The 19,795-nt window shown below is 41.6% G+C and overlaps 3 protein-coding genes across 17 annotated transcripts in view; all 3 read right to left on the bottom strand.

The window, feature by feature from the left end:
• Positions 1–14,678, bottom strand: part of LOC117499113 (peripheral plasma membrane protein CASK) — a 37,825-nt gene extending 23,147 nt beyond the window's left edge. For 12 of the 13 annotated variants that reach the window (XM_034151419.1, XM_034151421.1, XM_034151425.1 and 9 more), the window contains exons 1-5: positions 13,867–14,678; positions 4,835–4,947; positions 1,672–1,777; positions 427–504; positions 257–329 (exon numbers count right to left, since the gene is read on the bottom strand). In XM_034151419.1, the coding sequence (XP_034007310.1) occupies positions 257–329; positions 427–504; positions 1,672–1,777; positions 4,835–4,947; positions 13,867–13,931 (435 nt within the window). In that variant the 5' untranslated portion in view covers positions 13,932–14,678. The remainder of the gene's footprint in view (positions 1–256; positions 330–426; positions 505–1,671; positions 1,778–4,834; positions 4,948–13,866) is intronic. The other variant, XM_034151420.1, reaches the window with a different exon arrangement.
• The window catches only part of LOC117499160 (amyloid beta A4 precursor protein-binding family B member 1-interacting protein-like), a 611,089-nt gene that overhangs the window by 46,486 nt on the left and 544,808 nt on the right, over positions 1–19,795 (bottom strand). The window lies entirely within an intron of this gene.
• atp5pf (ATP synthase peripheral stalk subunit F6) lies at positions 17,932–19,561 on the bottom strand. 2 transcript variants are annotated; one of them, XM_034151517.1, is made up of 4 exons: positions 19,444–19,561; positions 18,523–18,692; positions 18,173–18,297; positions 17,932–18,031 (listed from the first exon to the last, which is right to left on the bottom strand). In XM_034151517.1, exons 2-4 carry the CDS (start codon positions 18,690–18,692, stop codon positions 18,003–18,005), a joined length of 324 nt encoding a protein of 107 aa, XP_034007408.1. In that variant the 5' UTR covers positions 19,444–19,561; the 3' UTR covers positions 17,932–18,002. The 2 variants fall into 2 exon arrangements, with proteins under 2 accessions (XP_034007408.1, XP_034007409.1); XM_034151518.1 differs by lacking the exon at positions 19,444–19,561 and adding an exon at positions 19,180–19,407.

The raw sequence follows: 19,795 nt of genomic DNA, 5'->3' as shown, positions 1-19,795 counted from the left end.
GACTAGAAGAACTCTTAACGCACAGATTTGCAAAATGCAATGGCTTCAAGGTAGTTAGAGTAGTTTGTTTTAAAAGCCACATAAAAACTAGAAGATAATGCAAAGAGCGTATGTGTGTGTTTGAACATTTCTCGTAAACAGTGTTTGACCTTTTTTCACCCACAGACAGTTAAGGTACCATCTTCTTCACACGTCATATGAGAGTTTGTGGCATTTATGTAACACCTTTAAGCTGGTGTTTTTGAGTGGATCTCACCTTTACATCGCGGTGAATCACATTGTTGTCGTGGCAGTACCGAAGCGCCTCCAGAATCTGCCTCATGTAGTGGCTGGATGCAGGGAGAGCAGAAACAAGACACCCGGGAGATCATTTGGGGCATCCACAGAAGATGTTCATTAATATTGAAAAAGCTCTGTGTGTCCTACCTGGCCACTGCTTCGCTGTACACAAATCCAGCATCAGCTCTCTTCACAATTTCGAAACACAGGTCTGCTCCGTCCATACTAAGAGAAAGAAAGAAATTAATTGACTGATTATAAACCAGAGTTTTCCCACAGTGCGTAAATCTACATCACTCAGGGAGCCATTTTATGAGCTGCTGTCATCGGCATAAACACAAAGGCAGTGTATTTTCATTATAGCACTTCTCAGACAGTAACAATCCTAGGGAAGCTTTCTGGAGGACATGTGATTCACAACATCCACACAGAGGAAAACAAATGACCCCGGCAGGATGATTAAGAAAATGTGAAAAATAATAAAAAGCAGAGAGCAGACTCTCCACTCCTGTAGGTTAGAGAATTGGAGGGATGAAACCCTATTTAATGGTCACACATGCAGAGCACACAGTGACATTTAATCGCTGCTTTTAACCCATCCTAGTAGTAGGAGCAGTGGGCAGCTATTGTACAGCACCACAAGGAATACGAGTGGGGGAGGTGGGGGGGTTGTCCGGTGCCTTGCTCAAGGGCCTCTCCAAGTACCAGTCCACACTCCATATTTAAGTATGTTTCGGGGACATGAACCAGCGACCCTACGGCTCACAGTCCAAGTCCCTACTGACTGAGAAACTGCCGGACATGGTTATATGTGAGACAGTGATGCAAGGCTGAAAACTAGTAAAAATGTGTCAGAATAAGTATTTGTGTCTAGTTGCCATATTTTTCCCAGGTTATCGGCATCAAAAGGTGGAGCCATTTTTGTATTCTTTATATAGCACTGCTGGATATGTTAAACAACAATTATCAGATACACAGTCAATAATATTTATACGTCATACTTTATGGCTTCTCTTTTTGGCAATATATGATAATAGTCTCTTTAATTTCCAACAAAAACAATGCAAATATACCATAAACACTGAGGCATAGCTTTTCAGGTGGAACCCAACACTTTGGTTATAACACATATTTGGTTTCCACCAAAGTTACACATGTAACAACTAAAGGTATGTGGGCTGGTAGTGTTGGGGAAAAGGTGTGAAATCTCCATCTCCTATTCAGATAATCACACACCATTTATATATTGTGAAAACAGCATCTTGTGCGTGGGACTGATCAGCTGTGATGCTGGGTAAAAATAAGTTAGGGGTTAGGAGGTTAAGAAGGATGAAAATGTATAATATAACAAACCCTAAAGTGGTTAACATGGTGCATGAGGGACAGACTTACTATTCAAAGACCATGTAGAGCATGCCGTCAGAGCTGTAGGTCTCCAGCAGCTCCACGATGTGCGGGTGCTTCAGCATGTGGCAGATACTGGCCTCTCGCTTCAGATCTACAAGAGACAAACCATACCATGAGACATTACGTCAAATAATGTAATCGGGATACAAAAAAAGGAACTGGATTTCCTTATAGTTACATTCATAACTATTCATAAAATAGTGTGTGAGACGTTTTTGAACATTGAAGCATGTAAACATGTCACAGTAGAATAACAAAATACACATATACATTAGTTCACATGTATTGCCTTTTTGCAGGCCTCTCTTTATCAGGTGCCGGTTAGCTGAAGAAGCAACAGTAAATCTCTCCTGCACTGAAACAATCTCCCTGATTTATCGGTTTCATTTTGCAGGGCTTTTTAAATGAGCTTCCTCTGCTGGCTCATTCAAGGACTTTATGTTCTCCGGGACATCAGCAGCTCCGGTTTTAAAATGTCTGACTCTCCTTGTAGGGGTATTTGTCATTTCCAAAACCACTTGCTTACATTATGCGGCGAAATGTCAACGCTGAGGAACAGATATGACTTTGGGCTGTTTCTACCCAAACATATCAGGTTCAACCGCCGCACTTAGCAAACACACTCTCTGCATTATTGAGGGCTTTAAGCACCTGCCTTTTTCATATATCATAATGCATTCTTTATTCAAAGGTGGAATGATGACAATACATTTATATAATTTAGAAAACATCAGATGACATTTAGGTGAGAAAGCTCCCTGATGTTCATTTCAAATCCTCACCACCAGAGGGTGTACAAAGCTTTTTATTTACACGTTTTCTTGAAAGATACTGAGCTTTCACATGTTGGGTCCACAGACAATCTGGTGTTTAGCAGACATACGCCAGATGTAAGGCCGCGACAATGCCAATTTAATCGCACATTTAAATGCAGATTTGGCTCACAATCATCAACATCAGGCCCAATAACAGCACAATACAATTACTACATTGCTCTGTGAACTCTACTCTACTGACAAAACCTTAAATAACACACTACAGGAAAGGGAAACCCCAAAAAAGCATTATCGGGCCACTTTAAACAAAAAGGAAATAGTGAACAAGTGTTAGAAGAGGCTGCTAATAAGAGCCGACAGACATTATGTGCTGTTGTTGAGCTGCTCACTCCATAAAAACCTCATTTACACACTCCAGCCCCCATCTGCATGTCTACTGTTCTCAGTGTGTATGTGTGTGTGCTCAATGTGTCGTGACAGACCAGTATCATTATGCAACAGAGAGAAATGTCCCCGCTACAGAGCCCCTATTCTACTGTTCCTTTGCTTTCATTATTCCTCTCCTCCTCATCGTCAGCCCGTCTCATTGAGTATCTATTCTCCAGTGTAACTAACAATGATGCCCAGTGTCCGCACCGCAGCGAGGAACCCTCTCGGAGAGCCAGAGAGGCCTGGAACAGCCTGAATGAAAGCAATGCCATTCACTGGGCCTGATCCAAATCAATTCTTACAGGGAAGGTGTCGGCTAGACTACAGCTGGGAGATCATTCATTTTCATATAGGGATGCAATGTTATTATAGAGTCTGATATCTGCAGGATAGGGTTTTCTCTGCACAACAACGCTGGAGAATAATGAGGAAAGGCCCACTTTATAATATGAATATGTGTACATGTAACGTAATCAGGATACAATCATTTATTTCCTTACAGTATGAGAAAAATAAAGACCTTTTGAAACATTAAAGCATGTAAACATGTCACAGTGAAGCACCAAATACAAATACGAACCTGAAAATGAGCATAATTTGTCCTTTTTAAGTTTTTTCAGTGCCCATAAAGCTATAGTGTTAATTGAAAACGCTCAATTGTTTGCTCTCTACATTTACCTCTATTATATTCTGGTAATCCCGCACCCTGCTTTTTATCAATACTCTGCCCAATCTCTTAATTACACTATTAATCAAGAGTGTATCCACTCCCCTCACATGCTCACACACACACATATATTCATACAGAACTTGTTTGTAACTCAGCTTTTGCTTATTTTTAATGCTGACGCAGTCTCTTTTTTAACAAGCTACGGTGTGTGTGTGTTCCCAGGATACCACTCTCCAGATCTGGCTTCACTCCAGCGCTCTACCTCTCCACTTTGAGTCCACTTGCTTCTTTTGTGACTTTTTTTAAATGTCAGCAATGTGGGTGTCAAAAAAAAAGGTACAGTTTTCTTCTATCCTCGGTTCAACTTTGACTGAAACTTACCGAATGGGAATGCTGAGGTGCTGCACTTTCAAATGTAACCTCTTTGAGTTCAAAATAAAGTAACTGTTATTTTTGCAATTATCTTACAGCTGCAGCGCATATTAAAGAGTCTAAATGATAAATAAACTGATGTTTTTATGGAAAAAGGGTTATAACAAAAAAAGGATTTTTAAAGCCATTAGCTAGAAGATTTATATTTTTAAGTGAATAATTTAAGTACATTATGTTTTAACAAAAACATACATATGTACACAATTGTCCTTCATTTCCTTGTCTTGCTGTTATTGGCTACCCTGCTTATCTCTGACTGGGCCATCACAGATGGCACATAGTGAACGCCAACATTAGCAGCAACACACACACACGTATGATCTTTGCTGCATCTCTCGTTCTCTTTTACACACACACACACACACACTTAGACACACTTAGCATGACAAAGCACAAAACCACATGGTGAGGCATGGCATATCTCACACACGCATAACCACCACCACAACCTAACCAATACACACACAAAGAGGCAAACAAATGCAGATCCAACATCTATTATTACTCATCTGGGTGCAGCACGTGTCACATTACGCCTCGTGTATTTGCGCGTGAGAATGCCGGTAAACAATCTGTGTGTGCCTCGGTGTTTAATCATATTTGCAGATTATTCCCAAAATGTGTTGAAGCCCACAAGGAGAACAGGGTGGGGTTTGCACTCCAGAGCATGACACAAGCTACTTTCAAAGATGTAAGTAAGTCAGAGTAAGACTCTGTGATTGACACCTATCCTCTCTTATCCTGATCTGATGACTCCCATCTGCTGCTCAAAGTGCACGACAACAAACACCAGGATCTCATTTGCAGCCACGGTTCAAAGCAGCTCTGTGGGTTTCCTCACCTTCTGTGCTGAGGCCAGGGCTGGAGGTGAAGCTGGCCACATCCACGATCTTTACAGCAAACTGCTGGCCCGTGTCCCTGTTGATGCAGCGCCTCACCACGCTGAAGGGACCCCTGCGACACAGACACATGGAGCGTTAATGATTGAAGACATACAGACATAAAACCACTGTGCCTTTCTCATGTTCAAACACAAGAATACGTTCACTTAAAGAGGCCCTACTCTGCTTGGTGAGGTCTTTACTTAGCTGTCAATTTGTTTTATAGGTGCATGTAAATTGTCTGTAAAAGAGGCAGTTTCTCTCCCATGGTTTCAGACAGAGGGGTGCAGTATGAGACAGTCACAGTAGAGGCAAAACATACAAATATGAACCTGAAAACGAGCATAATAAATGTGCACAACAACACACAGCAGCTTAGGGCAGACATGGTTCCTACTCTGAAAATATTCTGGATTTACAGTGGGTGGTTAGCTAGGCATGCTCGTGCCAGTGGGAATTATAGAGCAGTGGTGTGCAGCACAGCTGTAAAAGCTAAAATAAAAGCTTTATTATAGGAGACCTGAGCAAGGAGACCTATCCAACAGAGGTTATTTCTGAACAAAATGTAGAAGCATATCTTGAAAGGGCTGTGTTTCCTGCTATAGCTGCAATGGGGCTGACACATTACATGTTTTCCAACAGGACGCAAGTAATTGTCAAGATTTTGCATTAAAACATCGTGCCTCCACCAGTGACTTTTACGACCCTGGAGAGACCTTCTCTGAGTATAACAGTCCATCCCAACTTAGTGTTATTTCTCACACACACACACATGCAGGTCAAATCCATGCAGAAACTATAATAGCTTTTATTTCATTACACTCACAGGTGCTTATGATAATCTCTTTCTCATTATGCCCAAGCATTAGATTAAATCAGTAACAAAGTGGCGGGAACAGGCACTGAAAGCTGAGACATTTGCACATTTTGTTTCCCCTAGCCATCTGAGAGTTACACACACACACACACTACACACTAAACACACACACACACAAGCCCCTGCCGTGTTACAGCTGTCTCTACATCTCCTAAAGTCCTCGATCCTCAGAGGCGGAACCAATGCTACCGGAGACACACACATAGACAAAAACACACAATAGCACCAAAAGTGGTGGCCATTTCAATTTGCTTTAACTTAATTAGCAAATTAACTGCCAGTGTGAGTGCCAAACAAACAGTAGAAGCCATTTACTGTAAGTGTGTGTTCATGTTTCCAGGATGGGGGGCTGCAGCTGATTTGCTCCCACATCTGCTGTAAAGATTAACCCGTGCAAACAAACGCAGGCAGCATGTGTGCACAGAGAAACCCTAAAACACGACACTCTTCCCCCCCCAGAGTTCACAGGAATCCCGCTGATGATGTGAAAACACGGCTGACCCTTGCGCCCCCGTGGGTTGAGGGTCTGCAGCAGCTGTGTTTCTTATTAAAAAACACTCTCAGATCTGTGTTTGACCGGGGGTCTCCGAGGCTGCAACCACTGGGATACAAACGATGCAGCGAGGCCATCTTTGCCACTGATCTAATGCGTGTCAATAAAACTCATTACCACCATTAAGCAATGAGGTGGGGTTTAGTGAACCTGCCAGGTTTCTGCACCGACCCCATTTGCAATCTTGGCTGTCATTTCAAAGAGGCTGCATGGAGAGTGAAATCAAATCCATGGGGCTGTTTCTAACTGCATTGCGAGTGAAAAGGGGGGGATGGGTTAGTTATTTTATTTAAAGAGGCCCTATTATGCTTTTGGGGGTTTTCCCACACACTCACCCCCTGCCTGAAACGCCTCCATTGGACTCCTTTGTTTGATTCCCGAACACAGTGACATCACTATCTAACACTCACACTTTCATTGGCCAGTGCTCCAACACATTGTACCCACATCTCTAAGCAGGTAACCAATCACAACATAGGTGGCCAGCTAATCAATCTGAGCAGACTGGGCTCTGGTTTCAGACAAATATGAACCCGAAAATGAGCAGAATATGTCCTCTATAATTATTCAAGAATGCAATTCATCCCATCATCTGGAATACAAAAAAAGAGAGGAATCAGCCATGTACAGTAAGCGGTTACATAGAGCATGTATGAGACAGAGAGATTCAGTGTGTGTGTGTGTGTGTCTGAGCGCAAGGAAGCGCAGAGGCCTCATGACAGTGACATCAGCGCAGCTGTGCTGAGTGGGCTCATACAAAACGCCCACACATGGCTCACATCCGACAGCGGCAGTCATCAAACATTAGCCCAAAGTGGCAATCTTTACAGACTGCTGCGAGGCTCGTTCCAACTCCCTGCTCCATGTAAATCAACTACGGGATATTAGAGCCATTTTTCACACTGGCCGTGAACCAATTCCCCTCTCAGGTTGTTTTTTTCTCCCTCTCTCCTAAACAGACAGGACACATCTGTGGCTGCAGACTCAACATCACCAGTGCGGCTCTCCTGAGAGCAAGCGTCTTTGCTTAAAGCAGCATTTTTGCTCTTTAGCCGAGGCCAGCAGCGAACATAATTCACCCGGGTTAGTCTGTCCCAAAGGTTTTAGGGGGGGAAATGTTTGCACAGATGTGAGATGCAGAAACAAATTTGAGTGTCTCGTTCAGCCAAACTAGTGGTTCTGCTTGCTAATCTTGTAAAATGATAAAACTTGTGTAAAAACTTCACTTTATTAATTATAGTGGCAATATGTTCAAAAATATTTAGCAGCCTGAAACGGGTTAAATTTGAGTATTGGTGTATAGAAAGAATTGATATGATGGCTTAGAGCTTAATAATAGCTGAATTAGTGGTGATGCCCGTGGAAACAGAGCTGACTATCGTCTATTCATACATTTGCTCAGAGGCTATGAATAAAGAAAAAAACAAACATAAAAGGGATTCCAACAGACGGCTTGAAGGATGAGTGCTGTTTGCCCTACTGCCCAAACCTAGCTCAACTGCAAAGCTGTTTATTTCACAAGTTCAACAAAGTTCAGAGCTGTTCATGTGGATGTCTAAGCAACAATAATCCAGAGTGCTTACTTATGCAAATTAGAGAATCCTTTGAATATTACCAGGGAAATTAGTATTCCGGCTGCAAATTGAGAATTTAGAGCAGAGACACCCTCAGGAGGTTCTACAGCTTTGGCAGACAAAAAAAAAGACTTTCCTCTACACAAACCAGGTTGGTTTATAGCACCATGCAGAGTCTGAAAGAACATCCATTTACAACTATTGATCTGCAACTGAAAGGACCAATTGAAGTGTTGAAGTGCAAGAAAAACATTAAAGAGTACATCTTATGCTCATTTTCTGGTTCATATTTTTATTTGTTGCTATACTGTGACACGTTTACATGCTTTAATGTTCAAAAAGGTTCAATCCAACCTAAAAAACACTTAAGAATTGCTTTTTAATGACCGAAGAATTTCCCTCTTGATATTTCCCTTTACAAGACAGATGGTAAGATGACACTTCAATAATGTGATACTGTATAGATCCCAGCAGGAATCCAGCCTCCTGCTTCAGGACACTCCAGATCAGTCGATGCTTGCCAAACTGGGGGCTTAAACCCTTCGTTGTCCAGCAAAACAATGAATGGGCAATCCAAATATAGCACAAAATGGACTCCAACATCACTACCGATATGAAATTAATTTTACGACATAACAAAGACAGGATTTAATGCACGTGTTTGCAAGGTACTGCCTTAAAGTGCATGTAGTTGTACCAAACAAACGTGTAAAATATCTGATACAATTTTATTACTAGTTTAAAATGAATCAGGAAAATAATTTAGTGATGCATACATCGATGTAAATCCCAACCAAAAAATGGCAAACATCAGAATCAGAAACGGGTTATTGCCAGGTAGGTTCAGATAGCGAACTATATTGAGAACAATGTAATACAAATATATTAATATAGCAATAAAATAAATAATAGCTTGGATTTATATAGCGCCTTTCATGAGACCCAAGGTCGCTTTACAAAGAAGAACAGGGGCAAAACAAACATAACAAAAACAAATGCAGTCAGACAGACAACACAACAAATAGATTAGGGGCCGAAAGCCTTGGCAAACAGATGGGTCTTGAGGGCCCTTTTGAAGGAGTCAAGCGTGGGGATGTTGCGTTCCAGAGGGTGGGGGCTGCCACACTGAAGGCTCTGTCCCCGAAGGTTCGCAGTTTGGTGCGGGGGGGTGGTAAGCAGGCCAGAGTCTGAAGACCGCAGGTTCCGGGGAGGGGTGAAGGATGTCCGATAGGTGCTGGGGGGCATGGGCATGGAGGGACTTGTAGGTGGAGGAGGATTTTGTATGATATGCGGGACTTGACCGGCAACCAGTGGAGGTGGATGAATAAAGCAGTAATTTACAACAAAATAGAATGCAGTGAATTATTGAATATAAAATATGAGCAGTAAGCAATATTTAAACTGTGTGCATTAATTAAACATCCCCCGGTTCAAGCTTTTCTAATGTGAGGATTTGTAGTGAATCTCTACCTGAACATTCTATACTTTATACATTACGTAAAAAGCTACTAAAAACTGATAAGCGACAACTAAAATGTTAGAAAAACAAATGGTCCTAGCAGCTTAACAATCTGGCCTTCCTGCAGCAAAGCAGTGTGTGTATGATTTGTATACAAAAGGCTGCATCTGTTGGGGGCAGAAACCTCCATTACACCACTAAAAACAATCAATGAAAATGTAAGATTTAAATGTCGTCAAACCAATTTCATTATCCCACTCCGGAAAAAAGCCAGAAGGCCGATCACTTCATTGGTTCAGAGTCGCACGTCGCAATATCCTCGGCTCTAATGAGCGCCCCAGAGCTGAAGTAAAGAGCACTGTGACTCCAGTAGTGCTTCTCAACAACCCAAGTCCTATTCAAACGGAATCATTACAGACAGAAATAGATTCAATTGCTTTAACACTTCAACAAGAGCTTAAATCTCAAAAACAGGCTGGTGCGTCACGTTAGACTGAGATTGCAACTCCAGCGTTATTCAAGATTTGGGAAAGAATGATTATTCATCTTATTTACATTGAAGGACATAATAAAGACAAGGGACTAGATTGCAAAGATCAGTTTCCCACAAGGACTTCTCTGCAGCTCTACCATACTTACAAATAATTCCTCTCTTGTGATTTTGGCCATATTGCAAATAACAATTAAAATCTCATTTGATAAGCCCCTAGGTCCCATGACATCACATGTTTACTGTACACCACAAACAATTAGCCTCAAGTCTCTACAATAGCCTGTGTCATCTTTCAGAGTTCATCCAGTACTCAGTTGAATTGACACCTGACCCGTATGATCTTCCTTTATTTAAACAAAGGCTAGTTTAACCACAGGGGAAGGGGAATAACATTTACACGCATGAGCTGTATAATCAGACTGTCAATGTGAATCGTTATAGCTGTGCTACACAGACAGAGATGCAGCTCTTGCTGTTGCCATGCAACTATAAAACCTGATTAATGAAAGGGTCCGTCTCGCTAAAAGTTCTAATATTTTTGCTCTTAACTCTCAGTTCTGATATTTCAATTATGCTTTTTGGTGTGTTTCCTTTCCTGTAGTGCGTTATAAAGGTTTTGTGCATGTCAATGGTCTGCAGAGTTCTCAGTGCTTAAGATATTCATTGCTATCGGGATGTTAAGAGCATTCCATGGAATATAACAAAAAGTGTATCTCGAGCTGGTTTCTCAAACTTACCTACCCCACCTTTAAGTAATGAATTAATGTCAGTGCATGAAACTCAGTATTATGCATCTATATACGGCGGCTATATCTTTAATGTCACAAAGAGACTTGCAAAATCTAATCAAAAATACACTTTCAGGAAAGTAATATCAAAACAAAAATGTCAACATAAACTCCATAACTTCAAGCAAATGAAACGACTAACCGTCTTTCAGTAGAAATCACCTTAAACATGGCTGCCTTTCCAATCCCAGTTTAGAGGAGATGAATACTACACAGGGATGGCGTCCCCTCTGCTCTCAATCCCCCCCAAGGCAGGGACAAGCCGCTCTGGGACAATAATAGACAACTTCAGAGGAACAAAAGAAGTCTCTCAAGGAGGGCCGGACAGGAGACGTTTGAAAGGAGGTCAAAAGGTTAGCAAGAGACACACGAGTATACAAGATCATCCAATAGACGCAAAGCCAATTCAATCCCAGCAAAAACAATGAATCCCTCTTCAATGTCTTTGTTTGGTTTGAAGGTGCCGCCTTGTCAGTTTCTTCTGCACACATACAGACAAACTCCTAAAATCCTCTGAACCTAAAACTAAGATTTCAAAAGCTGCTACACGGAAATAAATTGCCTTTATGAGACTTTAATGGGAACCGTCAGAGAATATAATCGGTTATATAAAATAAGCATGATAGTTCACAGCTTCTCTCCCACTGCTCCATTAGAGTCCTTTATTTACTTCCTGAACAAAGTGACATCACTATGAAACACTCGCGCACATGTCACAGTAGTAGTCACAAAATACAAATATGAACCTGAAAATTAGCACAAAAGGGCCCTTTTAACAATTAACATGTACTCTAGGAAACAGCAAAGCCAGACTGCTCCTGTCTGCACCTTAATACCAAACACTTACTTATAAGGTTATTTTTCTATGTCATAGACAAGCAGAAGTACACAAAACGATATAACCGCCAATTTTAATATCACAGCAGGGTTTCCGCCAGAAAAAAGCTGTCACACGAGAAAAGACAATAGACACTAAATCCTTCGCATCGAGTTATTACTTTAGTTTGAAAAGATATCTCAACAATAGATTTAGGAAAGATGATTAGATACCGTGCAATATGCCGTTACAACCCCTGTGGAGATCAATCTCGCTATCCCCTTACCTGCCATTACGGCCCGGCATCTGTCGAAAAATCATACTCTAGCAGAAATGTAGGACCGGGAAGATTCCCTAACGAGACAGACAACATGGGGATAGGGTTTCTATCGTGGTTGCCTGCGGCTATAAAGAATTTCCATTTCTTATTTTAAATTAACTACCATCCTCAGTGGTCAGTGGTCCGACAAGCTGTCCACTACAGTAAAACAGGAGGTTTGAAACAAAGTGGGAGATGGCTGCAGTCAATGGCCTGTAGGCATTATTTATATCCGTAGCCCCAGGGCCATCCCATTCCCAACTCCACTTGTCTCCATTGATCTGCCTCTGCCTCCCTTCCCATCAGGGCTGAGGAAAAATGATCCCCCCTTCTTCCTGCAACACATCCCAAGACACCAGAACTGAACACACTTGATCCATCATCTGCAGACAGTTTCATAAAATAACTGGCAGGATGAGAGTGATGTTCTGGTCTGTTCTGGGACATAACTGTGGCATCTTGCTTTTTAACTCGGTCATAAAAAAGGATCCAGACTATTGTTCATTCATTACTCTTCTGCTGACCATACCCTGCAAAACTGCTCAGAACACACATTTGCAAATACTCTCTTCCTCAGTATTAATCTAAGGCTTGGATTAATGTTCCATTCATCTACCAGCCAATGACTTTCTATTGTCAAATAAAACATACAAACTTGATGGTCTCACCATTTCCGCTCTTACTATCCCTAGTGGCTCCTTGTATCCCTTACTGGGACTCCATCCTCGATGGTCTTGGACCATCCATCAATTAGTAACCAGACAACAGGAAGTACCAGGATATAGAACAGGGCCTGGGGGTCTGGAGAGAGTGTGCCTCTTTCCCCAACAACAAACTTAATGGACCCTCAGATTTCCAGTGAGGGCAGCTTGCGGGGGGGGAGGGGACTGACTGGTAGCCCAGCACTGTGATGACCTGTCAGCATTCCCGCTTCACTCCAAGCAGGAATAGAGGAGCCATCTGACCACACAGATGTAACATGCAGACTGAGGCAATTGTGATTTAGATGAAAACATAAACATGCCAGACTGCGACTGTATGCAGGTATGGCAACTGTCGGGCAGGGGGATTTAGAGGAGGAAAATCCTGTCTGCAGACATTTTAGATGTGCAGCAATATGATTATTACACGTCATGTTATTTAAACCCAGACTCTATCCTCAACAAATTAATTATTTCTCCAATGTCAACAAATGGTATACAAGTAGAAATATATATTTAGTTGCACAGTACATACCTGTACTACTGCATCTTTACAAACTGTAATCAAGGAAGTAAACAATTGATATAGTCTCTAGTCAGTCTTGTTAATTCCCTTTTCTGCATGGATATGAAATGTCAGGCACATTCTGCAACTCAGTTTTGCTTACCTCCGGAAGGCCTATAGGATCATTATTATGATGTTTTACACCATACACACTCAACAGCTGAGGCAACACAACCTTATATTGATGTTTGACATAACTTTAGACTACCCAAAAGCATAGTATAGCTTCTGACTCTGGGAAAGTGAGGAAAAACAGTACATTTCAACCAAAATATTGCATCTCTGAACGATGTCTGCAACCAAATCACACATGTCATTATTTGATAACCAATGTCATATGTTCTACTGAGCATTACCTGATACGGTTTAAAACAATCCTGCCTCACCCGTTTCAGAACTCTGCATTAGGTAACTATGCTATTAAATTATATTATAAGGTGGAGACTGCATTTTAAGGAGTGACCTCACCAACCCAGTGAACTTTCCTCTTGAAACCCATGAGGGCATAAACATTAAAAGAGCCAGCCATAACGAAACAACATTAGATTAAATAACTAAAATAAAAAAGCAAAGAAGGAAAAATGGTTAACAGAGGTGGAAAAAGTACTCGGATTATTTACTGAAGTAATAGTAGCAGTACTACAGGGTAAAAGAATACTAGTAAAAGCACTGCATTCACAATTGTATTTAAGGAAAAGCAACAGATATGTGGAAATTATTAGATTAAATGTGTTACAATTATTAATGTGTTCATCACTTCAATGTTGCAATTTGTTCAAGTGGGGTTGATTTGAATTTCTTTATACACGGCTGGTATAAGTTACATTACACCACAGGTGTACTTACTTGCCAATCACCTCACACAGCTCGTAGACATCCTCGAACAGCACGTCGTCGTCCGCCATGGTCATATAGGTAGGCGAGGATGCTCTCCTCAAGATAGCCCACCCACACGGATTTTAGAGGATGCAATTGTGGGGTTTTACTGTCCCAAACAGCACGATCCTGGTAATGTAAAGCAACAAATGTCAGCGACAGGAACACAAAGTAACCACTCTAGTGTCCGAGTTAGCCGGCTAGCCACATTCGCTAGGCTGTCACTCCGCGGCCCCACCTTCTCTTCAGCTCCCGGTAGGCTAGCTAGCCAGCGAGCTAGCTAACCACAGAACAGCACCCAGGGCGTGGAGATTTCCTCCAGAAAAACACTCCTCTTTGCATGCCTCTTATTTGTATCTTACTGTTTGGATACCACAAGACGCAGGACTCCCCTTTGCAGCTTCCACCGACCAAGATGTTCCCTTCTCCGCAAGCTAACGGGGCTCTGGAAAATGGTTGGCTGGGTTAATGCGAGCTAGCTGTCGATGCAATAACCGGTTGGCTCGCACCGTTATTGCGCTGTGCACACCCAGTGTATCACAGATGGCTTATCCCACCGTTATGTGTCCGGTCTGCAATATGCTTCAGCTTCCAGAGCCCACATGGAAGACCTTCGCTTGCATGTCGACGACTATTCCGTTGCACAAGCACCGTCTGTGCTTGTGAATATTGCAATTATATTCCAACACCGCCGACCCTTCCTTCGTCCACCGTTGCTCCCGTTCTTACGGTGGGCTCAGATGCTGGCTGGCTTTGACTGGCTGTTCCTCCGACTTCCAGAAATGCCAGGCTCCTCCCTCTATCTTCCAGGAAACTGGTCCGGGCGGAGCCAAAATGGCGGCAAGGGGTGGACCCTGGCAGGTGTCCTAGTGCCGCCTGAGCCAACATGGCGTCCGGCAGGGGGGGCGATTTAGGCGCAGTTTCCTAATCTCCCCTAACGGTTGCATCCAGTGTGTCCCGCGCAAGCGTCGACCATCCAAACCCCCATCACCTTACGTCAGCCTTTCCCCTTCTTATCTCCATCCATTTCACATGCAGTGTATTCCTCTGTGTTGTCTCCTCCGACAGGAATAACGTATTCCCAACACATGGAGTGGACAGTCATCTGCACGAATAAACAAATACATATTTTAAAAAGTAATGCAGATTCCCATGTGTCTTTTGGAGGTTCCTCAGCAACAACAAAAAAGGGACGCTGACAATGGATAGGGACAAGGGGTATTACGATCTTAAACCCACTGGGTTTTGTATGATTATAGCTCATTTGAAGCAATTTCTTTTATCAAATGGGTTTGGTAACATTTGAGCAAAAGGCTCTGGGGAAACGTGGAGGAGGCGATTAGTGTTTAATAATGTGAGGATTAAGTCTATTTACCTGCTTGATGTAATCTTTCTGCAGGTGCAGGAGTTCCTCTGGAGTGGGTGGCAGGTGCAGGGACGCAGGTGGGATTACCTCAGGTGTGGGATAGGCAGACCTCGGATGTGTTTGTGATGCCCCCTACAGGCTAAGAGGGGAATCATACACATCCCACTGCTACATTTTGGACATCCCCTAATAAAATACAGTAAAAATAAAGCAATACTTAACTTGATCAATATCTGACATATGTTTATTTATTTAACTTTTTGCAAGCAATCTATGGTAAACGCAAACTACATTTTATACAAATTCTATATCTAAGACGCTGAATGAAAAGCCTTTCCCTGTTGCCCAAGTTTGAGTTGGGAGACAACTAAAAAAAGTACCACAAGGCCTCATGCAGAGTTCTCTGAAGCAGAAAGCAGAACTCATCCTTGCAGAAGTGGATAAACAGAGACATCCGGCGCCACTAAAGGGCGCTGTTTCCTCTTGGCCCCCTCTGCAGTTTCCATGGCGCTGCATCCCTTCTGCTCTGCTCACATATCATCGCCTGCCAGCATCCCCCATTGGTTGAAGCCCCACCAGCAGCTACCGATAACCTGATTGGCTGTTGATGTGGTCATCATACTGTATGTATGGCATATGTGTCTGTGCTATTGAACCGTTCAATACACAGGTACTTAAAAAACACGTGCAGCATGCACACAAAAACACGGGCTCACACAGATGCTGGATAAGGCTGAATGCATGACCAGAAAACAATAAATATGGAGGATAATGTATGCAAAAAATAAGGGAAAGACATTAGAAAGGTAAGCATCATACATGGGGAGGAAAATAGAAAAAGGGCACAGTTTCCATGGTAACAGGGAGGGGGACGTTTTGGTGGTGGCATGTGAAACTGGCAGCTAGTGAAACATGCGCACACACCGACACAGATATACACACTTATGTGTGTCACTAAGGAGGATGTTGCATTGATTTAGATTTATTCCCAGGAATTTGGCCCGCCCATTATGACGACTAGTAGAGAAGCCTTTTGTCCCCAAATGAAAGGGGATTTCAGATAATGTGAGTAGTACACACAATGTATCAGTAGTTCAATGCAGAAAAAGGAGACGTATCATTTTATTTGCTGAATTTGTGCACAAGTGTAGCCACAAAGAGACTTGCAACTACTTAGGTTGTGATTAATACTTAACGCCCCCCTACTTTGGGAACCACTGCTTTAATTCATCAATGATTATAATCAAAACATAATATATATAATTCTGAAATGGACCAATTGGCAGAATGAGTACTTTTTTATTTTGATGCCAATATTTAGACTCATGTTTGTATAATCCTCCATACAAACCCCAATGTAAGGCTGAGACTCCCCCTAGTGTTTAGTATTAGTGTAAAAACTAAGCTCTAGTTTTAGGGAGGGTTCCTGAAGTGCCTCTGCATTGGCATACCATTCAAAGTATGAGGACCACCAGTGAGAGCAGTTTAACCATGTATTTCTTCACATGCAGTAGAAGACCATCTATGTAGATGGTGAAGGTGATGGGGATGATTTTAAGGCTAAAACACAAAATTGAAATCAGGAAGGGCCACAACGCTCTGGTACAACAAATCCAACATTGCTTTTGCAGGATAAGGATAAGCCACCAATAAACATTATCATCAAAATATGCATCAATGTTCAGCATGTGAAGAGAGCACATGGGGATCAGACAGCTGCTGCAGACAGGGATAGAGTCCGAGCGCTGCTGATTACCTTAAGTTGCATCAGGTGTGGCCTTCCACAAGACCAAAAAAGGCAGGGGGATTTACTACAATTAGTAATGACCACCACCATCCCATAATATTAGCAAAGACATATTGGGGGGAAACATGGCATACAATGTTTTAAAATAACTAATTTGATTTTTTTTCCAATATGGGTTTACTGTTTTGTTTTGCCCCTGATAAAAGTAGAGAAAGGTAATATCCAGCATCATATTTATTATGAATTATAATGTTAAGGTTATGTGAATGTATTATTAATAGGGCTGACGGCTGAACAGCTGAGATGATCAGTGTAATGAAATGAGGTCATTGCAAAAACTAACAAATTAGTACATCAAACATAAGCACTACAGCATATTTAACATTCACATTTACTGCACGGTGCACAGTTAAGTTAGTTTTATCCGCATTGTTACAATAAACATTTGAACTGTTTTCATATCTTTTACAACAACCTGACGATTCATATGAAATATTCTTTAGTTCTTACCATGCTTGTTTATTCAGAGTGATGTCACGCTGCTCCTGTCCTCGGGTGGTGCCTCAATATTGATTACTGCGCATCAACACTTCCGGTATTCATGTTGGTGATAAATCTTTCATTGGTTCAAAATATCAGAAAAAAAACATAGAATAGTATGTGGACATATAAAAAAAGGGAGACCCTTATATACATATATATATAGTATAGTATTACATATTAGTCCAACAGAAATAACACAACACAAAGACCATGTGTTACCTTTATACACTTTTACTTGTATTACCAAATGTTACTTTCCTGTGCATGCTCAACTTAACCATGCCTTAGCTGTAAAGGATTTGGTGGAACAAAAAACACCAGACAATCCAGTGTTTGGTAACCTTCAAAGGCAGCTTAATTAACAACCAGTAAACATATGTTCAATCCAATATCTTTTTATTAAATACAACATATTTGTGACATGTAGGAGGTACACAACATGGACAGCATTCACTTGGCCACTTCATCATGCGTGGGGTCTGGAAAACAAAACAAGAAGAAAAAATCATGAGCGATAGTTGGTCGAGATTTTTGAAATAATTAAATTAAATTATTGTAAGCACTAAAAGCATCACATATGTTATGTCATTGAAGATAAAAGGAAACAAAAACAGTCTTACCTGTGAATTTTAATTCAGGGAACTGGTCGAGGTCCCCTCCGCCATAAAGCCTCTGCAGTTTGAAAATCTCATCAGACACGTTCTTATCGTAGGAGGCATCTCCGTCCACAACCCCACCAGACGCCCTGGAAGAGCCAAGGCAAATCACATTATGTTCACAAGATGAGCGTGATCAACGGCGATGACTGGAGGAGATGCCATTTAAATGAATAGGCAACGAGGACTGAAATTAAATTGCATGTTGAGAAGGACAAATATGCTTGTGTCTGATCAGTGAAATCTAATACTGGACAAAGTATGGGTGTAGGTCATGTGGGTGTAGGTCATGGGGCTGTGTAAAATCGACTTACCTGCTCTTGGTTTTGTAGGACCGGATCTTGTCCAGGAACAGTTTCTGGATTGGGTCGAGGTCCTTGGCCCGGTTGAAGACCACAGCAGAGAAGCCGATGTTCCTGCGCAGCGTCAGGCTCACGGAGGAGCGCAGCATGGAGGACAGCTGGAACAATCTGTGAAGTGCCATCTGAGGGAACAAACAGCCTCGGGTTAAATCTGTATCTGGATGTGATTCAGTCCGTTTCATATATTAGTAGGAATTGCATAGCCTGAAATTACATTATGGAGAAACGTACAACTCAAAAGGGTCTTGAAACTATATCCTGGTTAAAATGTTGACATGTTTTATTAAAGGATTGTATTAAACTTTACAGAAATAGTCATCTACTGAACTTATGATGGAATGTAACATGGAAGTACAATTTTGAGGTACTTTTACTATAATTGAGTATTTCAATTTAAGGCTTCTTAAACTATTTCTACGGTGTGGTATAAGTACTTATACTCGGGTAAATAATGAGTACATTCTTCCAATATAGCTATAGCTAAGTAGCGCTAGCATGATAGAATCTAATTGAGCATTCATTAGCTTCTGTTGTACACATCGGAGGTTCTGGTGAAAGAGGCTGATAGCTACACATTTAACAGCTGTGACATGTTAAACACTTGCTTACATAAGTATTGTCACAACGACGTCGAGCAGCATTGGTTTATCATTGACTTATTGCTAACTAATGCCAACATGCTAAAATAGCGTTAGCTTAGGAGACTTTCAAACCGTGTCCTCTCTCGTGTATTGTGTTGCAGCAAGTCACGCTAACATTATACTCTCCAATTAAACAAACAATTAAACAAAAAAACATTAATCAGCATGTAGAGTGACGACATATAGCGTAAAAGTAAAAGGTTAATAGTGTATATCAAGAAGCAGCACTCACCTTGGATTTGACACTCTTGAGTAGTATATCCGAATGTGATGGACCGCGGTGGATTGTGGGAGGTCGTGTGGCGCTCGAGGACGTCAGAAAGGAGCCTTGTTTGCGCAGCGCTGCGCATATTTAGGTGACCTCAAATGACACCAAACTTATTCCAAAATGGTTTATTTAGAGGTTAAATTATTAAATTATGTCATCAGCTGTAGCTGTTTGCCTTGTGATTAACACGTCAGAATTTCATTGTATGGAGTATTGTTGAATCGTTTGTTCAATCTATTTTGACTTTTATCTCTGCAATTTCAGATTTCCCTAAATGTTACTTTTATCATTATGTAATGATGCATTGATGTATGGA

The sequence above is a fragment of the Trematomus bernacchii genome, unplaced genomic scaffold, assembly GCF_902827165.1.
Source record: "Trematomus bernacchii unplaced genomic scaffold, fTreBer1.1, whole genome shotgun sequence".
Classification (NCBI taxonomy): Eukaryota; Metazoa; Chordata; class Actinopteri; order Perciformes; family Nototheniidae; genus Trematomus; species Trematomus bernacchii.
This window is presented reverse-complemented; position numbering and strand designations above follow the sequence as displayed.